The sequence below is a fragment of the Pleurodeles waltl genome, chromosome 10, assembly GCF_031143425.1.
Source record: "Pleurodeles waltl isolate 20211129_DDA chromosome 10, aPleWal1.hap1.20221129, whole genome shotgun sequence".
Classification (NCBI taxonomy): Eukaryota; Metazoa; Chordata; class Amphibia; order Caudata; family Salamandridae; genus Pleurodeles; species Pleurodeles waltl.
In genome coordinates, this window is record NC_090449.1 from 143,343,922 (window position 1) to 143,368,661 (window position 24,740).

Below are 24,740 nucleotides of genomic sequence, written 5' to 3' on the forward strand. Positions count from 1 at the left end.
AAAGAACAACAGGTCTGGTGAAAGACACAAATTACCCACCTGATGGTCGGTGTGTGGAAACTTTGAATGGCATTGAGGGTAAAAACCTGAATGGAGTACATTCCATTAGGGCTGCATTCTTCAATACCACGTGGAAGAGGTAGGCCTGAAGAGGGCCCAACAGGGCTTTTCTGTTCCACAAAGGGCTGAGATATTAAATTCAGAGTATGGAAAAGGAATTGAAAGTTGAATTATTAAAGAATACGCGTTCTGAAACAATACGGACAATGATAATAAGACAGAAAGAATACCATTTTAGACTGTTTGGAGCCAAGAACTAACAGCGAGAGGAACACACATCCGAACCAGGCGGCGGAGAAAAACAATCTAACAGAGCACAATGCCCATGCACAGTATTAGCGAGAGGAGAGGTCACTCGATCCCGTGACTCGAAAACCTTCTTCAAACAAAAACAAGTGGTACTACTCCGAACCCAACACTAGATGGCGAGCTTATCCACAGCATCTGTATCTACAGCTACACATGCCATCGAACATATAGTTACTTTGAAGCCAAATAAAGGAGCAATAAACTGTTGGAGCTTACCACTAGTTAAGTGGACATAGGTGTTGCTATTGTTTGCCGTTCAGAGGCATAAAGGGCCTTTCACTGTTAAGACTGTATGCAGACCACAACAAACACTAAGAGCCAAGATATCTGGGTTTAGTTAGGGGGACGTTTGGTAATAGTTTGGTGACTGCCTTAAGTAGCCCTAAGAAAGCAAACCAAAATGAAGCCATATAATGGCCTTTAAAAACATGGATGTTGGGAGTAGGATCTCTTTGCTGAACCCATACTTGTTCCTTCTTTAAAAACAACTGTATGTGCAAACATTTGTATTGGAGGAACAAAAAAAACAAAGTCAACATGTTATCTCATGAGCGGAAAGTGAAACAAATGAATATGCAAGGCCGATTAGTGAAAAGCAGTGCGTTCTTGAGAGGCGGAGGCATTCTAACAGTCACATTCTACAGAAAAACAACAAGTAAAACGCTTTAGTGTCGGCAAAAAAACACATACTCTGCCTCAAGTGACATGGCGCAATGTAACCATCCTCTGAATACCATGCTCATAATACAAGCCCAGACAACAAAGCCAAACCACACCAACACATGACATCTGTAAGTTGAATGGTCTGAACCACAATTCAATCTCTAAATTAAAAAAAAAAAAAAAAAAAAAATGAAAACATGAGGTTACTGAACTTATAGCTGTCTATAGCGAGACCTGAAAAATTGACTAGCAAACAGAAGGTGAAAAATAACAGATTGTAAAAGATGCACATAAAATAGCTACTGATGATACTCAAGAAGAAAACATTGAGGTGTCTGAAAGTGAAGAAATCATTCAGCGTTCAAAAGAGCAAATTGAGTTTAAGGTACCTAAAACCTTAAAGACTGACTAAAATTTAAATTGTGTATTAGAAGATAATGAAAAGTTGTAGGTTAATCCAAAATGCCACTTGTACCACAGAAATGGCACTTACAGCTTACCATTTTGCTTTCACTCTGAAAAAAGATTTTCTAATAATACAAAAGACCTATTTAAGACTTTCTAAAAGAAATACCTTGTACAGCCCAAGGTCTCAAAGAGAAAGGTAAAACATACATGAGGCAGATTCACAAACACTTGTAATTATGCGATAGTCAAGTTACCCTTCGCCTCTTAATGAATACTTACAGGGTTAATTGATGAATCTGGATTGATTTGCAGCATGTAAATATTGTCGGTAGAATACTGGAAAAGTCCATAATAGGGGTTCAACATTTCGTGGCACAGTAAATACAACCACTCCCTGCCAAACAGAGCAATATCTTTGAAGAGTGAACATCTTACTTGCAATTTGAAAATTACATTCTGCCCACAGTTTTGATAGTTTAAGTAATGAAAATATCTTCTACTATCAAATTAACACTGCATACAATTTTGAGTACATAATGTTAGTAAACAGGTTCCAACAAAACAGTGACCCATCATATTACTGTATATAGGACACTCCACATTCTAAATAATGATTTCTCTCTACTCATATGGAAACGGATACTTACCTGTAACAATAGTCTTGCAAGTCTAGGCTTGTAGCCTCTTCCAAAATCATATGATGTCTATTATTCTGCCATCTGATGGTGGGGCCAGGATGGTCTCCTTTCTCCCTAGGGCATCGATGAGTAGGTGGGTAGTGTCATTGCTCTATGAAATATGTCCATAACACCACAGTGCAGGACCGCCCATCTTTAGATATTTGTTTCCCTCCCTCACATTGATTTTAGTATTTGGGCTCCTTTTGTCGTACCATACCACTATACAGGGAGGCAGGTGGGTTGCATGTGAATCCAGAAAAGTCTTCAAGCTGCAAAACTATTGTTACAGGTAAGCAACCTTTCCCTTGTGAAGAAAATCTTTGCTGGATTCACATATTGTGAATAGAATACTTAGCAGTATTGGTGTGAGACTGGACTGAATTGTATGAGGGTGCAAAAAAGGTGTCTCTATACCATCTACCTCACTGGAGCGGACACAATATTAATTTCAAAGTTTACACAGTAGTAGTTTGTGAAGGTGTGCATTGATGTCCAAGTAATGATCATGCTTATGTCATTAATGGAGACATTTCTTAGAAACGTTAATGTGGATCCTTTTATGCTGGTGGAATGCGCTCTTGGCATGGCAAAGTTTTCCCTGAAACTTGTATCTGGTTTGGATGATTTGTACTATCTATTTTGCAATAGTACCCTTTGTCATTGGAAAACATCTGTTTTTCTGCAGGTAGTGCATTACTGCTCTCCTCACAACTACCTCCCTATGTGTTGGTTTCTGGCAAAAGGTTGGTAGTTTCATTAACATATTAACATAGTGGTGTGACATCATCTGTTTAAGTTTGGGTTAGTTCTCATTGTTATTATATTCTTGTGTATTTGCAAATATTGTTCTTGGAGAGTCAAAGCTTGAAACTAGCTCACTGTTCGCAGAGGTGTGAATGCAACTAGGGATGTAAGGCTTGCTCTATGCATTGTTCTAAAAGGGTCCCTCAAATTGTGGTAGTGTCAAGTTAAGGTTCCACACAAGTGTGGCTGCTGACTTTTGCAGAGAAAATTGTATTCACTAGCTACAAATACATTTGATCTCAGGCTTTGCAAAGAGGTTCTTCCATGAAGTACCTCTGGTGTATGCCATCATCGCTCATAGATGTAATCGACATGCCAGTCTTGCATTTAATAACCGCATTAGATATCTTACTCTCCTGTTGAATTTTGTATTAGGTTTTTATCCTACAGCAGGTCAGCCCATGTGGTTTCATAGCATCTGCATGTAGTTTGTCTCCTAGCCTCTTTTGCTAGTTCCATACATCTGTACGGTACACAGATGACCAAATTCTAAGGCCTTTGGAGGGAAAGCGCTAGGCTGATTGGTTCTCAGACTTCCCTGTCCCCTTGTGTCCAATATCACAAAGATGTAAGGGTCTATGGTCAACACAGTCACCCATCTCCTCCCATTACTGAGGGCCATTTCTATAGTATTATAATTCACCATGTACAAATGCTCGCCTCTACTGCTTCATTTACCCAGCCCCAATTCTATTACTTTTCTGAGCCGGCCACGGGCTGGTGGACACAGGGTGCCGACCCCCTTTCTTGCTGCGGTTACTATCCCTGAGTCACTCTGAGTGCTAATCCTTACATGTATAATGGGTCTTGATTGGGGATCTTACATTTCTTCTCTGCTTTTGGTGTTACCAGTTTAGAGGAAGTTAGCTGTAAATGCTGCTTTCCTTTGAAGAATAGTATTAGAAAGCTTAAACAAGAATCTGTGTTTAGGCTACTGCAAGAGTGCTTCCAACAGAACACATGCCTCTGGTTTTTTTTGTCCTCTAGCTACAACGTATAAGTCTCTACAACTCCTTTAATCATTATGTTGTAAAATAGGGTAAGAGTCTCCAATGACCATCAGGAATGATTAGCTCAGGACAGTTCATGATTCATCGCTCATTTAGCCAATTGTGTAACAACTTGTAGTCAACTTTGAGTTAAGATGTTAATAGGTCAAATGGTGCTTCTGGATTGCCTTGGTATAAGGAGATTTGTGGGAAGGAAGAACTGAGATTAGTCGGAGGAGATGAAACCACTCCTACTGTACTGAAGACACTTGATTAATTAATCTTGTAAATTACTTATGACCTTCTGTTAGAATTGTACTCTAACTCTGAAAGATGTGAAAGGTATCTGTGGTCCCAGTGGCCATTTTCTGGACTACAGAGTGCATTTTCCCCCTCTTCTAAGTAAAAAGGCTACATACATCTTGCAGAGTGTGGTTTTAGGAGACTGTTTTAATCTGTTTGTGTGATTTAAATTGTGCTTAAAAACTGTCTGCCCCCCTGTATTTTTGCCTTTAAAAAGCCCGATTTTAGAATGTGCGCCCAGCACTATTGCAGTGTTTGTCTCTTAAACAATCTCCCCCTTACCTGGAAAGTAGACTCTGCTAGCTTGGAAGTGTGGATTCAGCCTGTCTGTATCCAAGGAGAGTCTGAATAGAGCAGCAGTTGCCTTTCCCCCTGCCCACAGGGACTGGAGTTTAGTTAACTTGCTCCTTATATAAGTTCCTTTTGGTTGTTGCATATGCTGTTGTGATAGGTTTTTGGGAGACGGTGTTTCATTGGTTGCTAGCTCCAGGGATGCAGTTATGATTGGTGGATAGGGCTGAGATTCTGATTGGCTGTTGATTCTAGGGCTGTGATTGGTGGATAGGGCTGGGATTCTGATTGGTTGTTGGTTCTAGGGCTGTGATTGGTGGATAGGGCTTGGATTCTGATTGGTTGATGGTTTTAGGGCTGGGGCTGTGATTGGTGGTCAGAAATAGGGCTATGACCGGTGATTAGGGCTGGGTCTCCCATTAGTTGGCTTAATCAGGGTTTGAAATTGGATTGGCTAGGGTTAGGACCAGCTTCTTATTGGCCAGTAGGGCTATAAAAGGCTAGGATTCAGGGCGGAGAGGACAAGGGCAGTTGTCTGTTTGGGCCTGTTCGGGACAGGTAGGGACTAGGGACTAGGGACAGAAATGCTGCCCAATGCACATGTTACCATGAATGGTGTCAGCCCCTACACATCCCTCAACATGCAAACACATTCTACAAAGGCATCCAAACCATGCATCACAAACTGACCACAGACAGATTGCATTGTCCCATTACCCCATACAATACCCTACATCCAACACACATACACATACCCCCCACAACTACTACAGTCAAACACCTTCATTCTCGCAGCAAACACTACTCTGTCCACTCCCACTAACACAACCTGCCATCACCCACACAATACAAAACTACAACATACATTTCTCTCAGTTTCAGTTTCCCAGATACACACTCTCTGCTGATACTAACCAACAACACTATCCGCTGTTCACTCCACACAGACCACTTATCATAACAATGCCCAAACCCTGCCTTCAAACATCATCTACAAACACTCTTCCCCTCTCTTCACCAATAACACGCAACCATACAATCCCCACATTTCACTCCACCACACATATTACCTCTTCCAGTCATCACAACTAACACCCCTGACACACATCCATCACCTCTTACACACCTCATACATTCATCTCCAAAACACATCAACACCCCATCTAACACTCAAATTCCACTCACCAGCACTAACTCACATACAAATCCCTCACCAAAAACAACTACACCAATATCCCCTCTCACTTTTCCACAAAATCAATACCGACAACAAATATCAGCACATCAAAGCAACACAAACTTACATTACACTCATCGTCATACCCACTTGTAGGAAGTTGGCTCTGTATGTGCTATTTCAAAGTAAGGAATAGCATGCACAGAGTCCAAGGGTTCCCCTTAGAGGTAAAATAGTGGTAAAAAGAGATAATACTAATGCTCTATTTTGTGGTAGTGTGGTCGAGCAGTAGGCTTATCCAAGGAGTAGTGTTAAGCATTTGTTGTACATACACAGACAATAAATGAGGTACACACACTCAGAGACAAATCCAGCCAATAGGTTTTGTATAGAAAAATATCTTTTCTTAGTTTATTTTAAGAACCACAGGTTCAAATTTAACATGTAATATCTTGTTTGAAAGGTATTGCAGGTAAGTACATTAGGAACTTTGAATCATTTCAATTGCATGTATACTTTTCAAGTTATTCACAAATAGCTACTTTAAAAGTGGACACTTAGTGCAATTTTCACAGTTCCTGGGGGAGGTAAGTTTTTGTTAGTTTTACCAGGTAAGTAAGACACTTACAGGGTTCAGTTCTTGGTCCAAAGTAGCCCACCGTTGGGGGTTCAGAGCAACCCCAAAGTTACCACACCAGCAGCTCAGGGCCGGTCAGGTGCAGAGTTCAAAGTGGTGCCCAAAACGCATAGGCTTCAATGGAGAGAAGGGGGTGCCCCGGTTCCAGTCTGCCAGCAGGTAAGTACCCGCATCTTCGGAGGGCAGACCAGGGGGGTTTTGTAGGGCACCGGGGGGGGACACAAGCCCACACAGAAATTTCACCCTCAGCGGCGCGGGGGCGGCCGGGTGCAGTGTTAGAACAAGCGTCGGGTTCGCAATGGAAGTCAATGAGAGATCAAGGGATCTCTTCAGCGCTGCAGGCAGGCAAGGGGGGGCTTCCTCGGGGAAACCTCCACTTGGGCAAGGGAGAGGGACTCCTGGGGGTCACTTCTGCAGTGAAAGTCCGGTCCTTCAGGTCCTGGGGGCTGAGGGTGCAGGGTCTTTTCCAGGCGTCGGGACATAGGTTTCAGAGAGTCGCGGTCAGGGGAAGCCTCGGGATTCCCTCTGCAGGCGGCGCTGTGGGGGCTCAGGCGGGACAGGTTTTGGTACTCACAGTCGTAGAGTAGTCCGGGGGTCCTCCCTGAGGTGTTGGTTCTCCACCAGCCGAGTCGGGGTCGCCGGGTGCAGTGTTGCAAGTCTCACGCTTCTTGCGGGGAGATTGCAGGGTTCTTTAAAGCTGCTCCTTTGGATAAAGTTGCAGTCTTTTTGGAGCAGGTCCGCTGTCCTCGGGAGTTTCTTGTCGTCGTCGAAGCAGGGCAGTCCTCAGAGGATGCAGAGGTCGCTGGTCCCTTTGGAAGGCGTCGCTGGAGCAGAGTTCTTTGGAAGGCAGGAGACAGGCCGGTGAGTTTCTGGAGCCAAGGCAGTTGTTGTCTTCTGGTCTTCCTCTGCAGGGGTTTTCAGCTAGGCAGTCCTTCTTCTTGTTGTTGCAGGAATCTAGTTTCTAGGTTCAGGGAGAGCCCTTAAATACTAAATTTAAGGGCGTGTTTAGGTCTGGGGGGTTAGTAGCCAATGGCTACTAGCCCTGAGGGTGAGTACACCCTCTTTGTGCCTCCTCCCAAGGGGAGGGGGTCACATCCCTAATCCTATTGGGGGAATCCTCCATCTGCAAGATGGAGGATTTCTAAAAGTTAGAGTCACCTCAGCTCAGGACACCTTAGGGGCTGTCCTGACTGGCCAATGACTCCTCCTATTATTCTCATTATTTTCTCCGGCCTTGCCGCCAAAAGTGGGGGCCGGGGCCGGAGGGGGTGGGCAACTCCACTAGCTGGAGTGTCCTGCGGTGCTGTGACAAAGGGGTGAGCCTCTGAGGCTCACCGCCAGGTGTTACAGCTCCTGCCTGGGGGAGGTGTTAGCATCTCCACCCAGTGCAGGCTTTGTTACTGGCCTCAGAGTGACAAAGGCACTCTCCCCATGGGGCCAGCAACACGTCTCTAGTGTGGCAGGCTGCTGGAACCAGTCAGCCTACACAGATAGTCGGTTAAGTTTCAGGGGGCACCTCTAAGGTGCCCTCTGTGGTGTATTTTACAATAAAATGTACACTGGCATCAGTGTGCATTTATTGTGCTGAGAAGTTTGATACCAAACTTCCCAGGTTTCAGTGTAGCCATTATGGTGCTGTGGAGTTCGTGTAAAACAGACTCCCAGACCATATACTCTTATGGCTACCCTGCACTTACAATGTCTAAGGTTTTGCTTAGACACTGTAGGGGCACAGTGCTCATGCACTGGTACCCTCACCTATGGTATAGTGCACCCTGCCTTAGGGCTGTAAGGCCTGCTAGAGGGGTGTCTTACCTATACTGCATAGGCAGTGAGAGGCTGGCATGGCACCCTGAGGGGAGTGCCATGTCGACTTACTCATTTTGTTCTCACTAGCACACACAAGCTGGTAAGCAGTGTGTCTGTGCTGAGTGAGGGGTCTCTTAGGGTGGCATAATACATGCTGCAGCCCTTAGAGACCTTCCCTGGCATCAGGGCCCTTGGTACCAGAGGTACCAGTTACAAGGGACTTATCTGGATGCCAGGGTGTGCCAATTGTGGAATCAAAAGTACAGGTTAGGGAAAGAACACTGGTGCTGGGGCCTGGTTAGCAGGCCTCAGCACACTTTCAATTCAAAACATAGCATCAGCAAAGGCAAAAAGTCAGGGGGTAACCATGCCAAGGAGGCATTTCCTTACACCACTCCTACCCCCAGGACTACACAAAGAATACAAATTCCATCCTATCTCCACCCCTACCCCCCCACTCTTCACAAACACCCCAACCCAACAACTTTCATTCACTCGCCTCTCCTCCATTGCACAATTTAGAGCCTTACATCATGATCCACATGCTCCTCCACCACCCCTAACCCATACTCCATCCACACTAAACAAACGCAAACAAAAAAATAAACATGCCACTCATAGCAGCCTCGCATCCCCTTGTCTGTTACATAATAAAACTACCCTACAAAAAAACACTACACTCCTCATGGCTCCCTCAGCCACCAAGTCCACCACCCACACACACACAGACCCAACAAAATGCCTCCTTAACCTGCTGGACGAGGAATAATATATTGAAAAGCAAGACTATTGTGAGCCTCAAACAGTTATCACAACTACTAACACTCCTGCTTCAAGCTCACATTACACTACTTACCCTTCTACTAAACAAAACAACACTACCACTAACATACCTTTTCTAAACTGCCAGCTCATAAATGCTCGATCACTCTAAAAAAACAAGCACCACATCTACGACCTGCTCACAGACACACAACCTGACTTACTATTCATTACTGAATCCTGGTTGGGAGATGACATGGCACCAGTGTTGCACGAAGCCGTTCCTCCAGGCTATCAAACCATCACACAAAACCGTATAGGCAAGAGAGGAGGTGGACTAGCTATTATATTCAAACAGGCAATGAACCTCAGTAAAACAGACAACATCTCCATACAAGGTTGTGAAGCCCTCCTTACCAGATGCCACCCTACTCCAACTTCCTCCTGTAACTTTCTCCTCCTTTACAGACCTCCACCTAACAACTCCACTTTCCCAGATGCTTTTCTTGACACAGTCTCAAACCTTATTACACTATACTCCAATCTATGCATTCTTGGGGATCTAAACATTTGGTTTGACAAACCCAATATGCCCCATCCAAAAGCTATCACCACTGGCCTACTCGCATTGAACCTACATCAGATTGTACACAATCCCACACACATCGCTGGTCACACCCTAGATGTCATTTTTGCTAAGCCCGAACTCGTTACTATTCATAGCATCACACCAACCACCTGGTCAGACCACCATATGATAACTTTCCGACATACAACTCCAGAAATCAACATACCCCACAACTACTTACATACACCTATCGACCATGGAGCAAACTCAATTTGGATCACTTAGAAACAACTAACAGCAAACACAGATCTAGATACAATTAATTCTGTACCAAAACTTTATGAGTGGCTACAGGAAGCTTTTGATGTCCTAATACCACTGAGAAAAAACTAAACACGACAAAAGAAAACAAACACCTTGGAGAAACACAGAACGTAAAAAGAAAGCAACAAATCAGATAGTTGCAGCGGACCTGGCTCAAAACAAACAGTCAAGACAAACTGCAGCTACACAAACTTAACAGGATATACAAATCATCAATCAAAAAAGCTAAAAAAAAAAGATACTACTCAGACAGAATTCAAAATGCTCAATCTACAACCAAGGAATTTTATAAAATTCTCAATGAATTTCGAAAACCTACATGCATGGAGGGAAGTCATCCCACCACTCAAGATTTCACAAACAAATTGGCAACTCACTACACAACCAGGGCAGACACATTGGACTCCTATTTAAAACAGAAGAAAACCATCAGCACCAACCCCTTTCCTAAAATACCCTTTAAGAATAAACCATCCCAACCTCTACAGTCCTTCAAACAAATATCCCAGGATGAATTTATGGATTTGGTCAAAGCAAGCAGACCTTCTGGTTGCCCTTCTGACCCTTGCCCACCACAAATCTTCAAGAACATCCTGCTATCTACTTCTGCTCGTACACCTGTAAGAAGAATCATCAACAACTCTTTAACTTCAGGAACTTTTCCTGCAGACCTGAAAAAGGCAGACATACGACCTTTATTAAAGAAAACAAACCTAGACCAGCAAGACCCCAAAAACTAGAGACCAATCACAAATGGACCTTTCCTGGGCAAATTGATAGAAAGAGAAGCATTCGCCCAGATGTCACAATTCATTGAAGACAATTCTATACTTTCAGACTTCCAAACTGGATTCCGTCCAGGAAGAAGCACTGAATCGGCACTCATGGCAATCTGGGATGATCTTAAAAACACAGTCGACCAAAATGGAGTTGCTGCACTACTTCTCTTGGACCTCTCAGCTGCCTTTGATACGGTTGACCATGACACCCTAACTCAAAGACTCCACGAAGCCGGCATACAAGGGATTGCTCTCGACTGGATTACTTCCTGTCTTCAAAAAAGAGCAAATATCATCCACTCGCCCCCCTTCTCGTCCGAACCCTACCTCACAAAAGCAGGGGTCCCCCAAGGGTCAATCATCTCACCTTTGCTTTTCAACATCTACATGATATCTTTACCAGAACTGATCAATGATTTCCATCTCACATGCTACAACTATGCAGATGACACAAAAATACTACTTAAATTAGAAGGCCCCAAAAACATTGAAACTCACAAATCTTCAGTTGCCTCAGAGCTGTTGATCAGTGGATGACCTGGAGCCATCTCAAACTAAATACCTCCAAAACAGAAATACTCATATGTGGTGACTGGAAAAATTATGACCCTCTGTGCGTCTAGCCTGACGATCTCGGACCACCTCCTCAATTATCCAAGGAAGTTATAAACCTAGGAATCACCATGGATTCCAAGTTAACTATGAATGCCCAAGTAGACAAATTAGCACGCACAAGCTTCATCACCTTAAAGACTTTACGACGCATCTTCCCCCACCTCGGATTTCCACACAAGGTGCAAGCTACTATCTCGCTTGTACTATCCAAACTGGATTATGCCAATAGCCTCTACCATGGATCATCTCTATCTGTTATGAAAAAACTACAACGTATCCAGAATTCCGCAGCCAGGCTACTACTACATATAAAGCCGCAAGCCCACATCTCCCCTGCCTTGAGCACTACACTGGTTACCCGTTGCCAGAAGATGCACTTTCAAGCTGCTTTGTATCACCCACAAAGCTATACATGGAACAGGACCGCTTTTTATCAGACAGAAAATTACCAAATACATCCAACAGAGAACCCTCCGCTCAAGATTGGCACCCAGCCTTAGAACACCACCATACAAGAAAAAGACTATAGGTGGTACATCCTTCTCCGTCCAAGCAGCCAAACTATGGAATTCATTACCCCCAAGTATAAGAGCCACAGATAACTTTCTTGTCTTCAGAAAACTACTCAAGAGTTGGCTCTTTCCTTCATAACCACCTTTTTCAAACAACTATGAACTGCATATGCCTATGTGGATAAAAATTTTTTTTTTCAGATTATATGTATATTTCTATTTATTTATAGATTCTTTGGAAAATATGTATTGCTACTATGTCATAACAATAAAATACACACACACTCTTTAAACCTGTCTAAGTATTTTTTACCCATGATTTTAATTATGTAGTGTGTGTGTGTGTGTGTATATATATATATATATATATATATATATATATATATTTTATGTTGTTTCTGTGCTTGGCATGTTCATGGATCATTGCATGGCTCCTGGGTGGGTTGTTATACTAGATATCTATGAATTCCTGCTCTCATCTTATCACACTTATCTACTCATCACTCTTATGTCATGTCTCTATCAAACTATCTTCCATTCCCACTCTGACTCATCCCAAATCCCTTCTACTACTTTCATCTCCTAAATATCTCTGCCTAAGCTCTTCCCTCCACTTCCACATCTAACTCACCAAACCTCACTCTACCTCTGACCTCCCACACAACCCTACTAAATTATCCTGCATTCATCTCACCCTGCTACTATGCTCTCCCTAACCCTTCCACATACTCTTCCCCCTCCGCCCCCCTTTACTCATCCCAAGCCTTTGGGTTGAGTAAATGAAGGATATACTCCCAATTAACACTTCTGGATTTCTTTCCTCCGCCACCCCTCCATTACTCCAGTCAATCTAACTAACAAACTCTCATATCCGCGGCTCAAATTAACTCATAATAATACTAAAACTGTACCCATTATTTAACGATACTAATCAATCACAAATTTTTGTTGGGTTCCGGAGTAGCACGCTACTCATCGAAAAGCGATTCGACGCCTCGTCAGGGGTAGTAAGCGCTATATAATGAAAATGTCACTTACCCAGTGTACATCTGTTCGTGGCATCAGTCGCAGTAGATTCGCATGTTCTGCAATAGCTCGCCATCTGGTGTTGGGCCGGAGTGTTACAAGTTGTTTTTCTTCGAAGAAGTCTTTCGAGTCACGGGACCGAGTGACTCCTCCTTTTGTCTCCATTGCGCATGGGCTTCGACTCCATCTTCGATTGTTTTTCCCCGCAGAGGGTGAGGTAGGAGTTGAATTGTAGTAATAGTGCCCATGCAATGGAGTGACTAAGTATGCACCTATTTAAGGTTGAGATGATACATATATAAATAATTGAAGGTAACTTCCAAACTGCTACAGGCTCCCGGGGAGGCGGGTGGGCACATGCGAATCTACTGCGACTGATGCCACGAACAGATGTACACTGGGTAAGTGACATTTTCAGTTCGATGGCATCTGTCGCTGTAGATACGCATGTTCTGCATAGACTAGTAAGCAGTTATTTCCCCAAAAGCGGTGGATCAGCCTGTAGGAGTGGAAGTAGTCTGAAATAATGTTCTTAATACGGCTTGACCTACTGTGGCTTGTTGTGCGGCTAACACGTGTACACAGTAGTGCTTGGTGAATGTGTGAGGCGTAGACCATGTGGCTGCCTTACATATTTCTTGCATTGGGATGTTTCCTAGAAAGGCCATGGTAGCACCTTTCTTTCTGGTTGAGTGTGCCCTTGGTGTAATGGGCAGCTGTCGTTTAGCTTTAAGGTAGCAGATTTGGATGCATTTAACTATCCATCTGGCTATACCTTGTTTTGATATTGGGTTTCCTGCATGAGGTTTTTGAAATGCAATAAATAGTTGTTTAGTCTTTCTGATGTTTTTTGTTCTGTCAATGTAATACATCAATGCTCTTTTGACATCTAATGTATGTAGTGCCCTTTCAGCTACGGTATCTGGCTGTGGAAAAAACACTGGAAGTTCCACTGTTTGATTTAGATGGAACGGTGAAATAACCTTTGGCAAAAATTTAGGATTGGTCCTTAGGACGACTATTTTTGTGTAGTTGTATAAAAGGTTCCTGTATGGTAAACGCCTGAATCTCGCTTACTCTTCTTAGGGAAGTAATGGCGATGAGAAATGCCACCTTCCAGGTTAGGAACTGTATGTCGCAGGAGTGCATGGGTTCAAAAGGTGGACCCATAAGTCTAGTTAGGACAACATTTAGGTTCCATGAAGGAACAGGTGGTGTTCTTGGTGGTATAATTCTCCTAAGGCCCTCCATGAATGCTTTAATGACTGGTATCTTATATAGGGAAGTTGAATAGGTAGTCTGCAGGTATGCAGATATTGCTGCAAGGTGTATTTTAATGGAAGAGAAAGCCAGGTTAGATTTTTGTAAGTGAAGCAAGTAACCCACTACATGTTCTGGAGTTGTGTGTAATGGTTGTATTTGATTAATATGGCAGTAGCAAACAAACCTCTTCCATTTACTTGCATAGCAGTGCCTGGTGGATGGCCTTCTGGCTTGTTTTATGACTTCCATACATTCTTGGGTAAGTTGTAAGTGCCCGAATTCTAGGATTTCAGGAGCCAGATTGCTAGATTCAGCGATGCTGGATCTGGGTGTCTGATCTTTTGGTTGTGCTGTGTCAACAGATCTGGCCTGTTGGGCAATTTGATGCAGGGTACCACTGATAGGTCTAGCAGCGTTGTGTACCAGGGTTGCCTTGCCCAAGTTGGTGCTATCAATATGAGTTTGAGTTTGCTTTGACTGAGTTTGTTTACCAGGTAAGGAAGGAGAGGGAGAGGAGGAAAAGCGTAAGCAAATATCCCTGACCAGTTCATCCATAGGGCATTGCCTTGGGATTGTTCGTGTGGGTATCTGGATGCGAAGTTTTGGCATCTTGCGTTCTCCCTTGTCGCAAACAAGTCTATCTGAGGTGTTCCCCAGAGTTTGAAATAAGTGTTCAGAATTTGGGGGTGAATTTCCCATTCGTGGACCTGTTGGTGATCTCGAGAGAGATTGTCTGCGAGTTGATTTTGGATCCCTGGTATAAATTGTGCTATTAGGCGAATTTGGTTGTGAATTGCCCAACGCCAAATCTTTTGTGCTAGCAGGCTTAACTGCGTGGAGTGCGTCCCCCCCTGCTTGTTTAGATAATACATTGTTGTCATGTTGTCTGTTTTGACGAGAATGTATTTGTGAACTATTATTGGTTGGAAAGCTTTTAGTGCTTGAAAAACCGCTAGAAGTTCTAGGTGATTGATATGCAGTTTTGTTTGATGTACGTTCCATTGTCCTTGTATGCTGTGTTGATCGAGGTGTGCTCCCCACCCTGTCATGGAAGCATCTGTTGTTATTACGTATTGTGGCACTGGGTCTTGGAAAGGCCGCCCCTTGTTTAAATTTATGTTGTTCCACCACAGAAGCGAGAGGTAAGTTTGGCGGTCTATTAACACCAGATCTAGAAGGTGACCCTGTGCTTGAGACCACTGTGATGCTAGGCATTGTTGTAAGGGCCTCATGTGCAGTCTTGCGTTTGGGACAATGGCTATGCATGAAGACATCATGCCTAGGAGTTGTAATACCATCTTTGCTTGTATCTTTTGTGTTGGATACATGCGTTGTATGATGGTGTTGAAATTTAGAATTCTTTGTGGACTTGGAGTGGCTACTCCCTTTGATGTGTCTATTATGGCTCCTAGGTATTGTTGTACCTTGCGCGGCAGAATGTTGGATTTTGTAAAGTTGACGGTGAACCCGAGTTTGAAGAGGGTTTGTATGATCTGATTTGTGTGATTTGAGCACTCTATGAACGAATGGGCCTTGATTAGCCAGTCGTCCAAATATGGGAACACATGTATTTGCTGCCTTCTTATGTGTGCAGCGACTACCGCTAGACATTTGGTAAAGACTCTTGGTGCGGTTGTTAATCCGAAAGGCAGTACCTTGAATTGGTAATGTATTCCTTTGAATACAAACCTTAGGTATTTCCTGTGCGATGGGTGTATTGGTATATGGAAATAAGCATCCTTGAGGTCTAAAGTTGCCATGTAGTCGTGTAGTTTTAGCAATGGCAATACTTCTTGTAGTGTGACCATGTGGAAGTGGTCTGATTTGATGAAAGTGTTCACTACTCTGAGGTCTAGGATTGGTCTCAGCGTTTTGTCCTTCTTTGGTATCAGAAAGTACAGTGAGTAAACTCCTGTGTTTATTTGTGTGTTTGGCACTAATTTGATTGCATTCTTTTGCAATAGTGCCTGCACTTCTATCTCCAGGAGATTGGAATGGTGTGTTGTTAAATTTTGTGCTTTTGGTGGTATGTTTGGAGGGAATTGTAGAAATTCTATGCAATAACCATGTTGGATAATTGCTAGAACCCAAGTGTCTGTAGTGATTTCCTCCCATGCTTTGTAATAATGACCTATTCTTCCCCCCACTGGTGTTGTGTGGAGGGGGTGAGTGACATGTGAGTCACTGTTTAGTAGTAGGGGTTTTGGGGCTCTGAAATCTTCCTCTATTTCTAGGGAATTGCCCTCCTCTATATTGTCCCCGAAAACCTCCTCTATACTGTCCCTGGTAACTGGACGGTGTTGCTTGTGAGGTGCTGGCTTGTGTGCTCTGACCCCGAAACCCCCCTCGAAAGGGCGTTTTACGGAATGTGCTGTAATTCCCTCTGCTCTGCGGGGAGTAGAGTGCGCCCATGGCTTTGGCAGTGTCCGTATCTTTTTTGAGTTTCTCAATCGCTGTGTCCACTTCTGGACCGAACAGTTCTTTTTCATTAAAAGGCATATTGAGAACTGCTTGTTGAATCTCTGGTTTAAATCCAGACGTTCGGAGCCATGCATGCCTTCTGATAGTTACAGATGTATTAATTGTCCGTGCAGCTGTATCTGCAGCGTCCATGGAGGAGCGGATCTGGTTGTTGGAAATGGTCTGTCCCTCCTCAACCACTTGTTTTGCCCTATTTTGTAAGTCCTTGGGCAGATGTTCAATGAGATGTTGCATCTCGTCCCAGTGGGCTCTGTCATAGTGCGCAAGTAGTGCCTGGGAGTTCGCGATGCGCCACTGGTTTGCAGCTTGTGCTGCGACTCTTTTACCAGCTGCATCGAACTTGCGGCTTTCTTTATCTGGGGGTGGTGCATCTCCAGATGTGTGAGAGTTGGCCCTTTTCCTAGCTGCTCCTACAACGACAGAGTCTGGTGGCAGCTGTGTAGTGATGAAAACCGGGTCTGTAGGAGGCGCCTTATACTTTTTTTCCACCCTTGGTGTGATTGCCCTACTTTTGACCGGCTCCTTAAAGATGTCTTTTGCGTGCCGGAGCATACCAGGGAGCATAGGCAGGCTTTGGTATGAGCTGTGGGTGGAGGAGAGTGTGTTGAATAAAAAATCATCCTCGACCTGTTCTGAGTGGAGGCTTACGTTGTGAAATTGTGCTGCTCTAGCCACCACTTGAGAATACGCGGTGCTGTCTTCTGGTGGAGATGGCTTCGTAGGGTATGCCTCCGGACTGTTATCTGACACTGGGGCGTCGTATAGGTCCCATGCGTCCTGATCTTGGTCACCCTGGCTCATGGTGGTGTGAGCTGGGGAGTGTGATGGAGTTTGTGCTGGTGAGACGTTAATCACGGGCGGAGGAGAGGGTGGTGGGGTAACTCTTTTCACCACTTTTGGTTGTGGTGTCTGTTCAGTCTGGAACTCCAACCTTCTCTTTCTCCTAATGGGGGGAAGGGTGCTTATTTTTCCTGTCCCCTGCTGTATGAAGATACGCTTTTGCGTATGGTCCACATCAGTTGCTTGTAGCTCTTCCTCAAACCTATGCTTTTGCATTTGGGAGGTTAGCGAGTGCTCTTCTGTATAAGAGCCTGAAGCTGGGTCGCTTGCAGTTTGTTTCGGCATCGAAACCCTGTCTGCGTGTTTTTTCGGCTCCGAGGTGACTTTTTTCTTTTTCGGGGCCGAAACCTCTCGGCGTCGATCTGCTTCGGTGCCGCTGTCTCGGCGTCGAGCCGTGTCCACACCGGCATCTCGGTGTCGAGGCTTGTCTCCAGCACTTTCTCGGTCCCGAGAAGGCTGCGTGCCGGTGTCTCGACCGGAGTCGGACGACCTCTGCACTGTTTGGGCCTTTTTCGGTGCCGACGGTCGGTCACCGAATTTATGGGTGGAGCCATGGCCGGATGGCAGTGGCGTCCCCTGGGCCTTGTAAATGTTTCTCTGTGTGGTTTTCGACGTTTTACTCACGGTTTGTGTATCGTCGAATCCTTCGGAGTCTGAGTCTTGGATCGAGAAGGTACCTTCCTCTTCTTGTTCCTCGAACTCCCGTTGGGCTGTCGGTGCGGACGCCATCTGAAGTCTTCTGGCTCGACGGTCTCGGAGTGTTTTTCGGGACCGGAACGCACGACAGGCCTCGCAGGTGTCTTCGCTGTGCTCAGGTGACAGGCACAGGTTGCAGACCAAGTGTTGGTCTGTGTAGGGGTATTTATTGTGGCATTTGGGGCAGAAACGGAACGGGGTCCGTTCCATCGGCGTTCTTCAGCACGCGGTCGGGCCGACCAGGCCCCGACGGGGGATCGAAAAACTACCCCGAAGGGCACCGGAGCTCTTCGATCTTCGATGCGGTGTGGAATCTAAGTACGCCGATCCCGAACGCAACAATACCGACGAAAATCTTCCGAAATTAGCTAATTTTCCGTTCCGAAACTCGGAGCGACAGGAACACGTCCGAACCCGATGGCGGAAAAAAAACAATCGAAGATGGAGTCGACGCCCATGCGCAATGGAGACAAAAGGAGGAGTCACTCGGTCCCGTGACTCGAAAGACTTCTTCGAAGAAAAACAACTTGTAACACTCCGGCCCAACACCAGATGGCGAGCTATTGCAGAACATGCGTATCTACAGCGACAGATGCCATCGAACATACGATTACAATACAATACAATGACTGGTATGGCACTGTTACCTATTGAACAAACATTACAAGGGTCTGCAATATTTTGGGTGCGAGTTTTGCTGCTAACAGCAATTTTAAACTTAATGAAGGTGAGGGGGAGATTTGCAAGGTGAGTTTTTGGGAGCCACTAGTTTTGTAATTTCCTGCTATACTTGTAAATGTTTTTTTTTTATTTTTTTTTATCTTCAAAGTCTTGTCCTTTGTTCTTTTTGACACTTTTCAGTAGCTTGTTTTATGGGAACTAAAATCCCCATCTAACATTCTAACGTTATTCCAAACAGTCAGAATTAAACAAAGTGCTTTGTATATCACTTCAAAAAACTCTAAATAACATTGACTGCTAGGCTTTCAATAAGATGATTAAATTGACAATTTAAGTCATAGTACATAGGCTGCCTATTCTGGTATTTATAAAACAAAAAAAAAAGATCTCCAAGGCAACACTAATAATTGTTTACTTCAAATAATGCAAGTACGAGCAAAAGGTGGATGTATGTTATTTCATACACACTCACTTTTTGCCCCAAACGTTCCAGAACAAACTTAAGATGTAGATCATACAAATAGAGTAGAGCCAAGGAAAGAGTAACAGTTTTCAAAGCAGTTCAACAAGCAAGGCCAGCACACATCTCAGTGAGGACTTTCATACATGCCCACTATGCATGTGCTGCTATTCAGGGGAAGCTGAAAGCAGATTTAGAAGAATGTTTCTACTGTACTGCGCATCTGAGTTTTTGCCTTCCCCCATTCCATTATTACTCCAAACGGCATTAAAGTTGCATGGTTCTAAAGTAACGGAGTGCAAAAGAGAAACCCAACTCACCTTGCAACCCCACCATAGTCAAGTCCTTCCTCTCCTCGAAATTTGACCATGAGACGTTTTTTAAGATCTTTTGGCCTCATCTTCATGACCTGTCGATAGGACTCCTACAAGAAAAAGGTTTCAAATTCAGTCAGTTGAAGGGGTGGGGGGTGGAGGGGGCAAGGGAATGGTGATCAGCGAAAGAAAATAAGAAAAGAACAGGATAATAGAGAACAATTTACTTGAGACTTGAACTAGCTCAAATATTCAGTGAATTGACACAAATTAAAACAAAGGTAAAGATAACATACTAAAAAACAATATTCTATATGAGTCATAGCTTGAAGATCTCTTATTTGGGAGAGCAAAATGCGACCCCTCAGAGGGATCTTAGATGGAATTATCCTTTTATTGCCTAATTAGTTGAGCATGCATAAACCTTAGGTCTACTAAGTAAGCAACTACAAAGCAACTCATACACAATATGGATTTTTTTTGTGTGGGTGTGTGTGTGGGGGGGGGGGGGGGTGCTCAGTAAACATCTCATGCTGCGGAGGACAATAACGTGAAATTCCTTCCATCAAACTATCGCTTTGCCTCATTCTTATTTATTTCAACTCTAACTGTAGTTTAAGACATATTGGAAAACTCAGATGGGATGACAACTGTCAAGGGCTAAAGAATTAGGAAGTAGATTGACAATAAGGAGATCACATACATTCTTAGAACCAAATGATACCTCAGACTCTTGAATGTACCAGGAAATAGTATCATTATCGGACAGTGGATGCACCCAGGATTTAAATACAAATACTTAGCATTTTGAAAGATTGCACATCCAAACATGGAACATCCTCTTAAATGTCAGGTCAGTTAAATATGTCCCTTCAAGCTATATGCTGAGGCTCTATCCTAATGAAGGTTATGAAGGTTATACTAGAAGAAACTGCAGATGACATTCTTGACTTACCTTAAAAGGCCCACTGCATTCTAGATATTACAGTAGGAATTAAAACACTACCCAAAACATTATTTGTAAAACCCGAATTTTCCACATAGGTTTGCTATTGGTAACTAGCAGCACAGCTTGAAATAATAATCATTTCTATGATACAATCGCAGAGCAATCCCCATCTACTATGCACCATTTTTGTAAGGACATGCATGCACAAAACCTGGAAAACTGCCCACAAGAGGCAAAAATCAGATAGCGAACCTTTTGGGTGAACAGGTGTACTAGGTCATGATTTAGGATTAAAAAAAATAGAACTCAAAAAGTCTGTCTTAATCACACATATACATGCAGAATACATGTAACTGCATGTAAAAGTCTGATAAACGGGTTCAAATAAAAGTACTCAGAATATGTAAAATTGGATTCAGGCTGCATGTACAGGTGAGCCCATTCACAGGAGTGAAGCGTTTCAGAGTTATTTGAAATACATCTTAAGACACAAGAAATACTCATACTGATGGCTCACAGTATTTATATATACACAGTAGAAAAACCAGTCCTAATTTCAAGCCAATCCCAAATAAGTGACCACAACAATAAGCACATTTCACATTGATTAACCCATTAGACACTGTTAATGATCTCTATCAGGCTCTATAAACACAACTCTTTTTGTCCAAGGGGAGTAATATACCTTTCTTATGTGCCAAAGAAGAGGCTACAAAGATGTACTACATTAGTTCTTAAGAACATAAAGGTCCATTAACCAGTCCTGAACATGTGAGGGTTCACATTTTGACGCTGAAGACTGTAAATCAAGTGCATTCAGATCAAATACATAGAATGTGATTTTTAAATCTCATTTTTCTAGTTTCTACATTATTCTTATTTCTACAGCTTACTTGTGCACTACCCAGCTTGAAATGGTTGTGTTCTGTCGGTCCTTTCATAATACCACTGGACACACAATTATCTCATGTTGCAAACATTCTTCAGAGTAGAACTAGACATTGCTATCAATAAGTTTCATAGTCACCAGTCAAGGAGGCAGCCCTCATGAGTCACAAGTCAAAGGGACAAAGGTGGCATAAGGTGCCCAGGGGGTTGTAACAGGAGAGGTGGGCTACGCAAATAATTTGTGTTTACATTTCCTTTCTTAAAACTTGTTTGAGGTGCATCAAGTTTGAAGGAGAAAAATGAGAAAGCTCATTTTAAGAGTTCACCCAGTGACCAAGGGTATGCAGCCTGCGAACTCCATACATATCTGTCAGGAATTAATTTCCAGAACTTTAGAAGTTAAAAACGACATGCAAATATAAATATTTTGGTGACTTGGTAGGACTGCAGCCACCGCTTAGTGAGGAAATCAGGTTGAATGTGATTTCATGACATTTTCAAACACATTCGGATCACAAACATACCTCAAAGATTTCTTCTCTAGATACTTCAATGCGACAATGCCCAGCTTGTGGCTGCTGTAGTGAAAGTTCGTGTCTTAAGACTTTGAGTTTCTGTACTAAATCCCGTTCGTATCTCTGTGCTGGCAATTCTTCATCTTCTAATGACCCCTCTGTTTGCATGTGCACAGACTGGCTGGGTTCCTTTAACTGTGACTGATTGCTGTGAACATAGTATAAATAATGTTAAAAAGGATCACATTTAAGTTGGAAGATTTCAGTTATGAATGACATGTTTTTGGTATACTTCTGGCCACTGCAAATAATTGGCCTTTACTCATTTTGATAAATAAACTTACACAAGCTTTTAACCATCTTGAGAGAGGCTCTGCTTAAGCCATGAAGTGTTGGAATCAGAGAGGTGTTGTAAAGGGCTTGGCTATTCTGCCCTCCACTGAGGGTTCCTTTACCTCAGGAAAGCAGAGTAATTGTTACCGCTGCTGCCTTGAATTGTCAACTCCCTGACTGGGCCACTCTGGGGAGGGAGGGGAAAGGGGTGGGAGGGAGGGGAAGAGGGTTAGGATAGATGATATCACAGGAGACAAAATAAATAATTAAATATATTGCTGACCAAATGTTTACACTGGTAGAACTTAGAATGTGGAGAGGCACCATTAAACAGAATAAATCCATGATTTCCTATTCCATGAGTGTTTTTAGTATTCTGGGAGCACTTGGTTACAAGGGAGGTACCAAAGTGAGAAAGATCCATCAGGCACTACAATGCTGCCCATCCACTTCATCTTGCAAATTCTGAGCTCACCAGAAATTGAAGGTAATATGAGGAACATTATAGCATCAGATCTGCAAGTTGTAACCACCAACAAAAACAGAATAGTTTGTCCAGCTTGTTCAACAGAGAGCATGGGATACTGTTGCAACCTTTCCTTCCTTTCACTTCAAAACTCTTTGCATAAACTGGTAGTCTGTGTGGGAGTGACAAAGTGGTAGCGCTTGATTGTGGTTTAAACAATTAAAACATATTTAGGGCCATTTTGCAAATGTTTGCCTCCCCTCAAACACATAACACTCCCAAATAGGCTTCATCTATTTAGTAGACAATAAAAGACTGACTTCTATACTTGAAGTCTTGTGAAACTGAACATACACAACCATCATTTTTTTTTTTACAAAGTAGAAGATTTTTTTTTGGGGGGGGGGTGGTGGGGGGTGTGAAAAGAAGAACATTCAATATACCCCTTCACCACACATCACAACAGATTCTGAGATCAGATACAATATTTTTTTTTTTTCTGGCATTGTTTAACATATTGAAACAGAGCTCTATTTACTGTTCCCTAAAGGATAAACGGTTCAGTTCCACTTTCTGGATCTCAAACACAACCTGCTACTTCACACAAATGTAGCTATGAGAATTTAACTCACAACCATCATGCTGGGAAGATTGAACAGAATAGCTAAGGCCTTATGGCACACTGCAAGGATCTGTCTTTGACCCAGCATGTCATCACTGCCTTTCCTCCTGCTGAAGAGTATGAACAAGCTGGGTAAGAAACTACTGTTCATCACCAATAAACCTATGTGCCGATTTGTGCTTTACAAATACAGGTTATTAGGTCTCTATTTTGCTCATTAATTTGTTTTCCTTTTTACGAAGGAGTAAAATGTGCAAAGGTGTACCCTATGGCAACCTTTAAGTTGCAACATGCTACGTTTTAGGATCTCCAGTGAAAAATAAAACCCTTTGTGAGTACAAGTAGCTGGACCTTCTAGACACCTCCAAAATTACTTACCACTCTAGGTTACCTCACTACTCGGACTGGAAAGGGAGGTTTTTGCTTCTGGTTGATATCACATTGTAGTCTTGAAGAAATGGCAAGGGAGCCAAAGCATGCCTAAGAAATTCTATGGACAGAGCCAGGGAACCAAGCAGCTCTGGTATTTTGTTGGCAGACATTTTGAAGTGAATTGTATGCCATTTATCAAAACTGAAGTGTCATGTCACTTTCTGCTTTAAGGGCATCAAAAGAAAATAATTAGCCTGGAGAGTTCAATGAAGGTTTACCTAACAGAAAATCCTCCAGTTGTCCACTTCTCTAAATAGTACAATGCTACAGATTTCCATAGACTACAGAAGTTAAAAACAGTTGTACAGTTCCTTCTTGACTGTGGCTCTGATACAGAAACCACACAACAGGCCTCTTCTGATCTTGTAGACTGAAATCACACATCCGTTCCACTGCAATGAGAGGGATTGTACGTAGTTGTGAATAAAAAAAGAAGTCCTTTCAAAATGTATATACATTTGTACATATGTATTTACAAGTATAAAATAACCGCAATGGCCACAGGTGTCCAGGAAGGAGGGAGGACACATGAGAATCTACATCACAACATGCCACGAACAGGTGCTTACTAGGAAACAAGCATTTTCCGTTTGATGGCATGTGTAGCTGTAGATACACATGCTCTGTACAAACTGTAAAGCAGTCCATCCTTAGAAGCTTCGGGTAGCCTGTAGGAGTTGCAGTAGATTGGAAAAGTGTACGTAGCACAGCCTGACCTACATAAGTCTGGTGATGTGTTAGTACATAGACAGTAGTGTTTTTATGAAAGTACGTGGTGTGAACCATGTAGCTGCCTTACATAGGTCAGCCAGCCTAAAAAGCTATAGTAGCACCCTTTTTCCTAGTAGTGTGCTCTTGGGGTAACAGGCAAATGCCTATCAGCTTTAGCATTGCAAGTCTGTATACATTTGACTATCCATCTGGCAATGCCCGATTTGGATATTGGGTTACCTTTATAAGGTGCTGAAAAACCTATATCGTTGCTATGTTTTCCTAAAGTCTTTGGCTCTATCAATATAGTACACAAGTGCTCTTTTGTGAAGTGCCTTTCTGCCACAGAGTCTGGTTGCGGAAAGGAGATTGG

General features: G+C 43.2%; 1 protein-coding gene across 4 annotated transcripts in view; it reads right to left on the reverse strand.

The window, feature by feature from the left end:
• The window catches only part of SMURF1 (SMAD specific E3 ubiquitin protein ligase 1), a 355,902-nt gene that overhangs the window by 120,651 nt on the left and 210,511 nt on the right, over nt 1–24,740 (reverse strand). For all 4 annotated transcript variants that reach the window (XM_069210015.1, XM_069210017.1, XM_069210016.1 and 1 more), the window contains 3 exons: nt 21,813–22,011; nt 19,458–19,561; nt 1,720–1,834 (listed from right to left, as the gene is read on the reverse strand). In XM_069210015.1, coding sequence (XP_069066116.1) covers nt 1,720–1,834; nt 19,458–19,561; nt 21,813–22,011 — 418 coding nt within the window. The remainder of the gene's footprint in view (nt 1–1,719; nt 1,835–19,457; nt 19,562–21,812; nt 22,012–24,740) is intronic.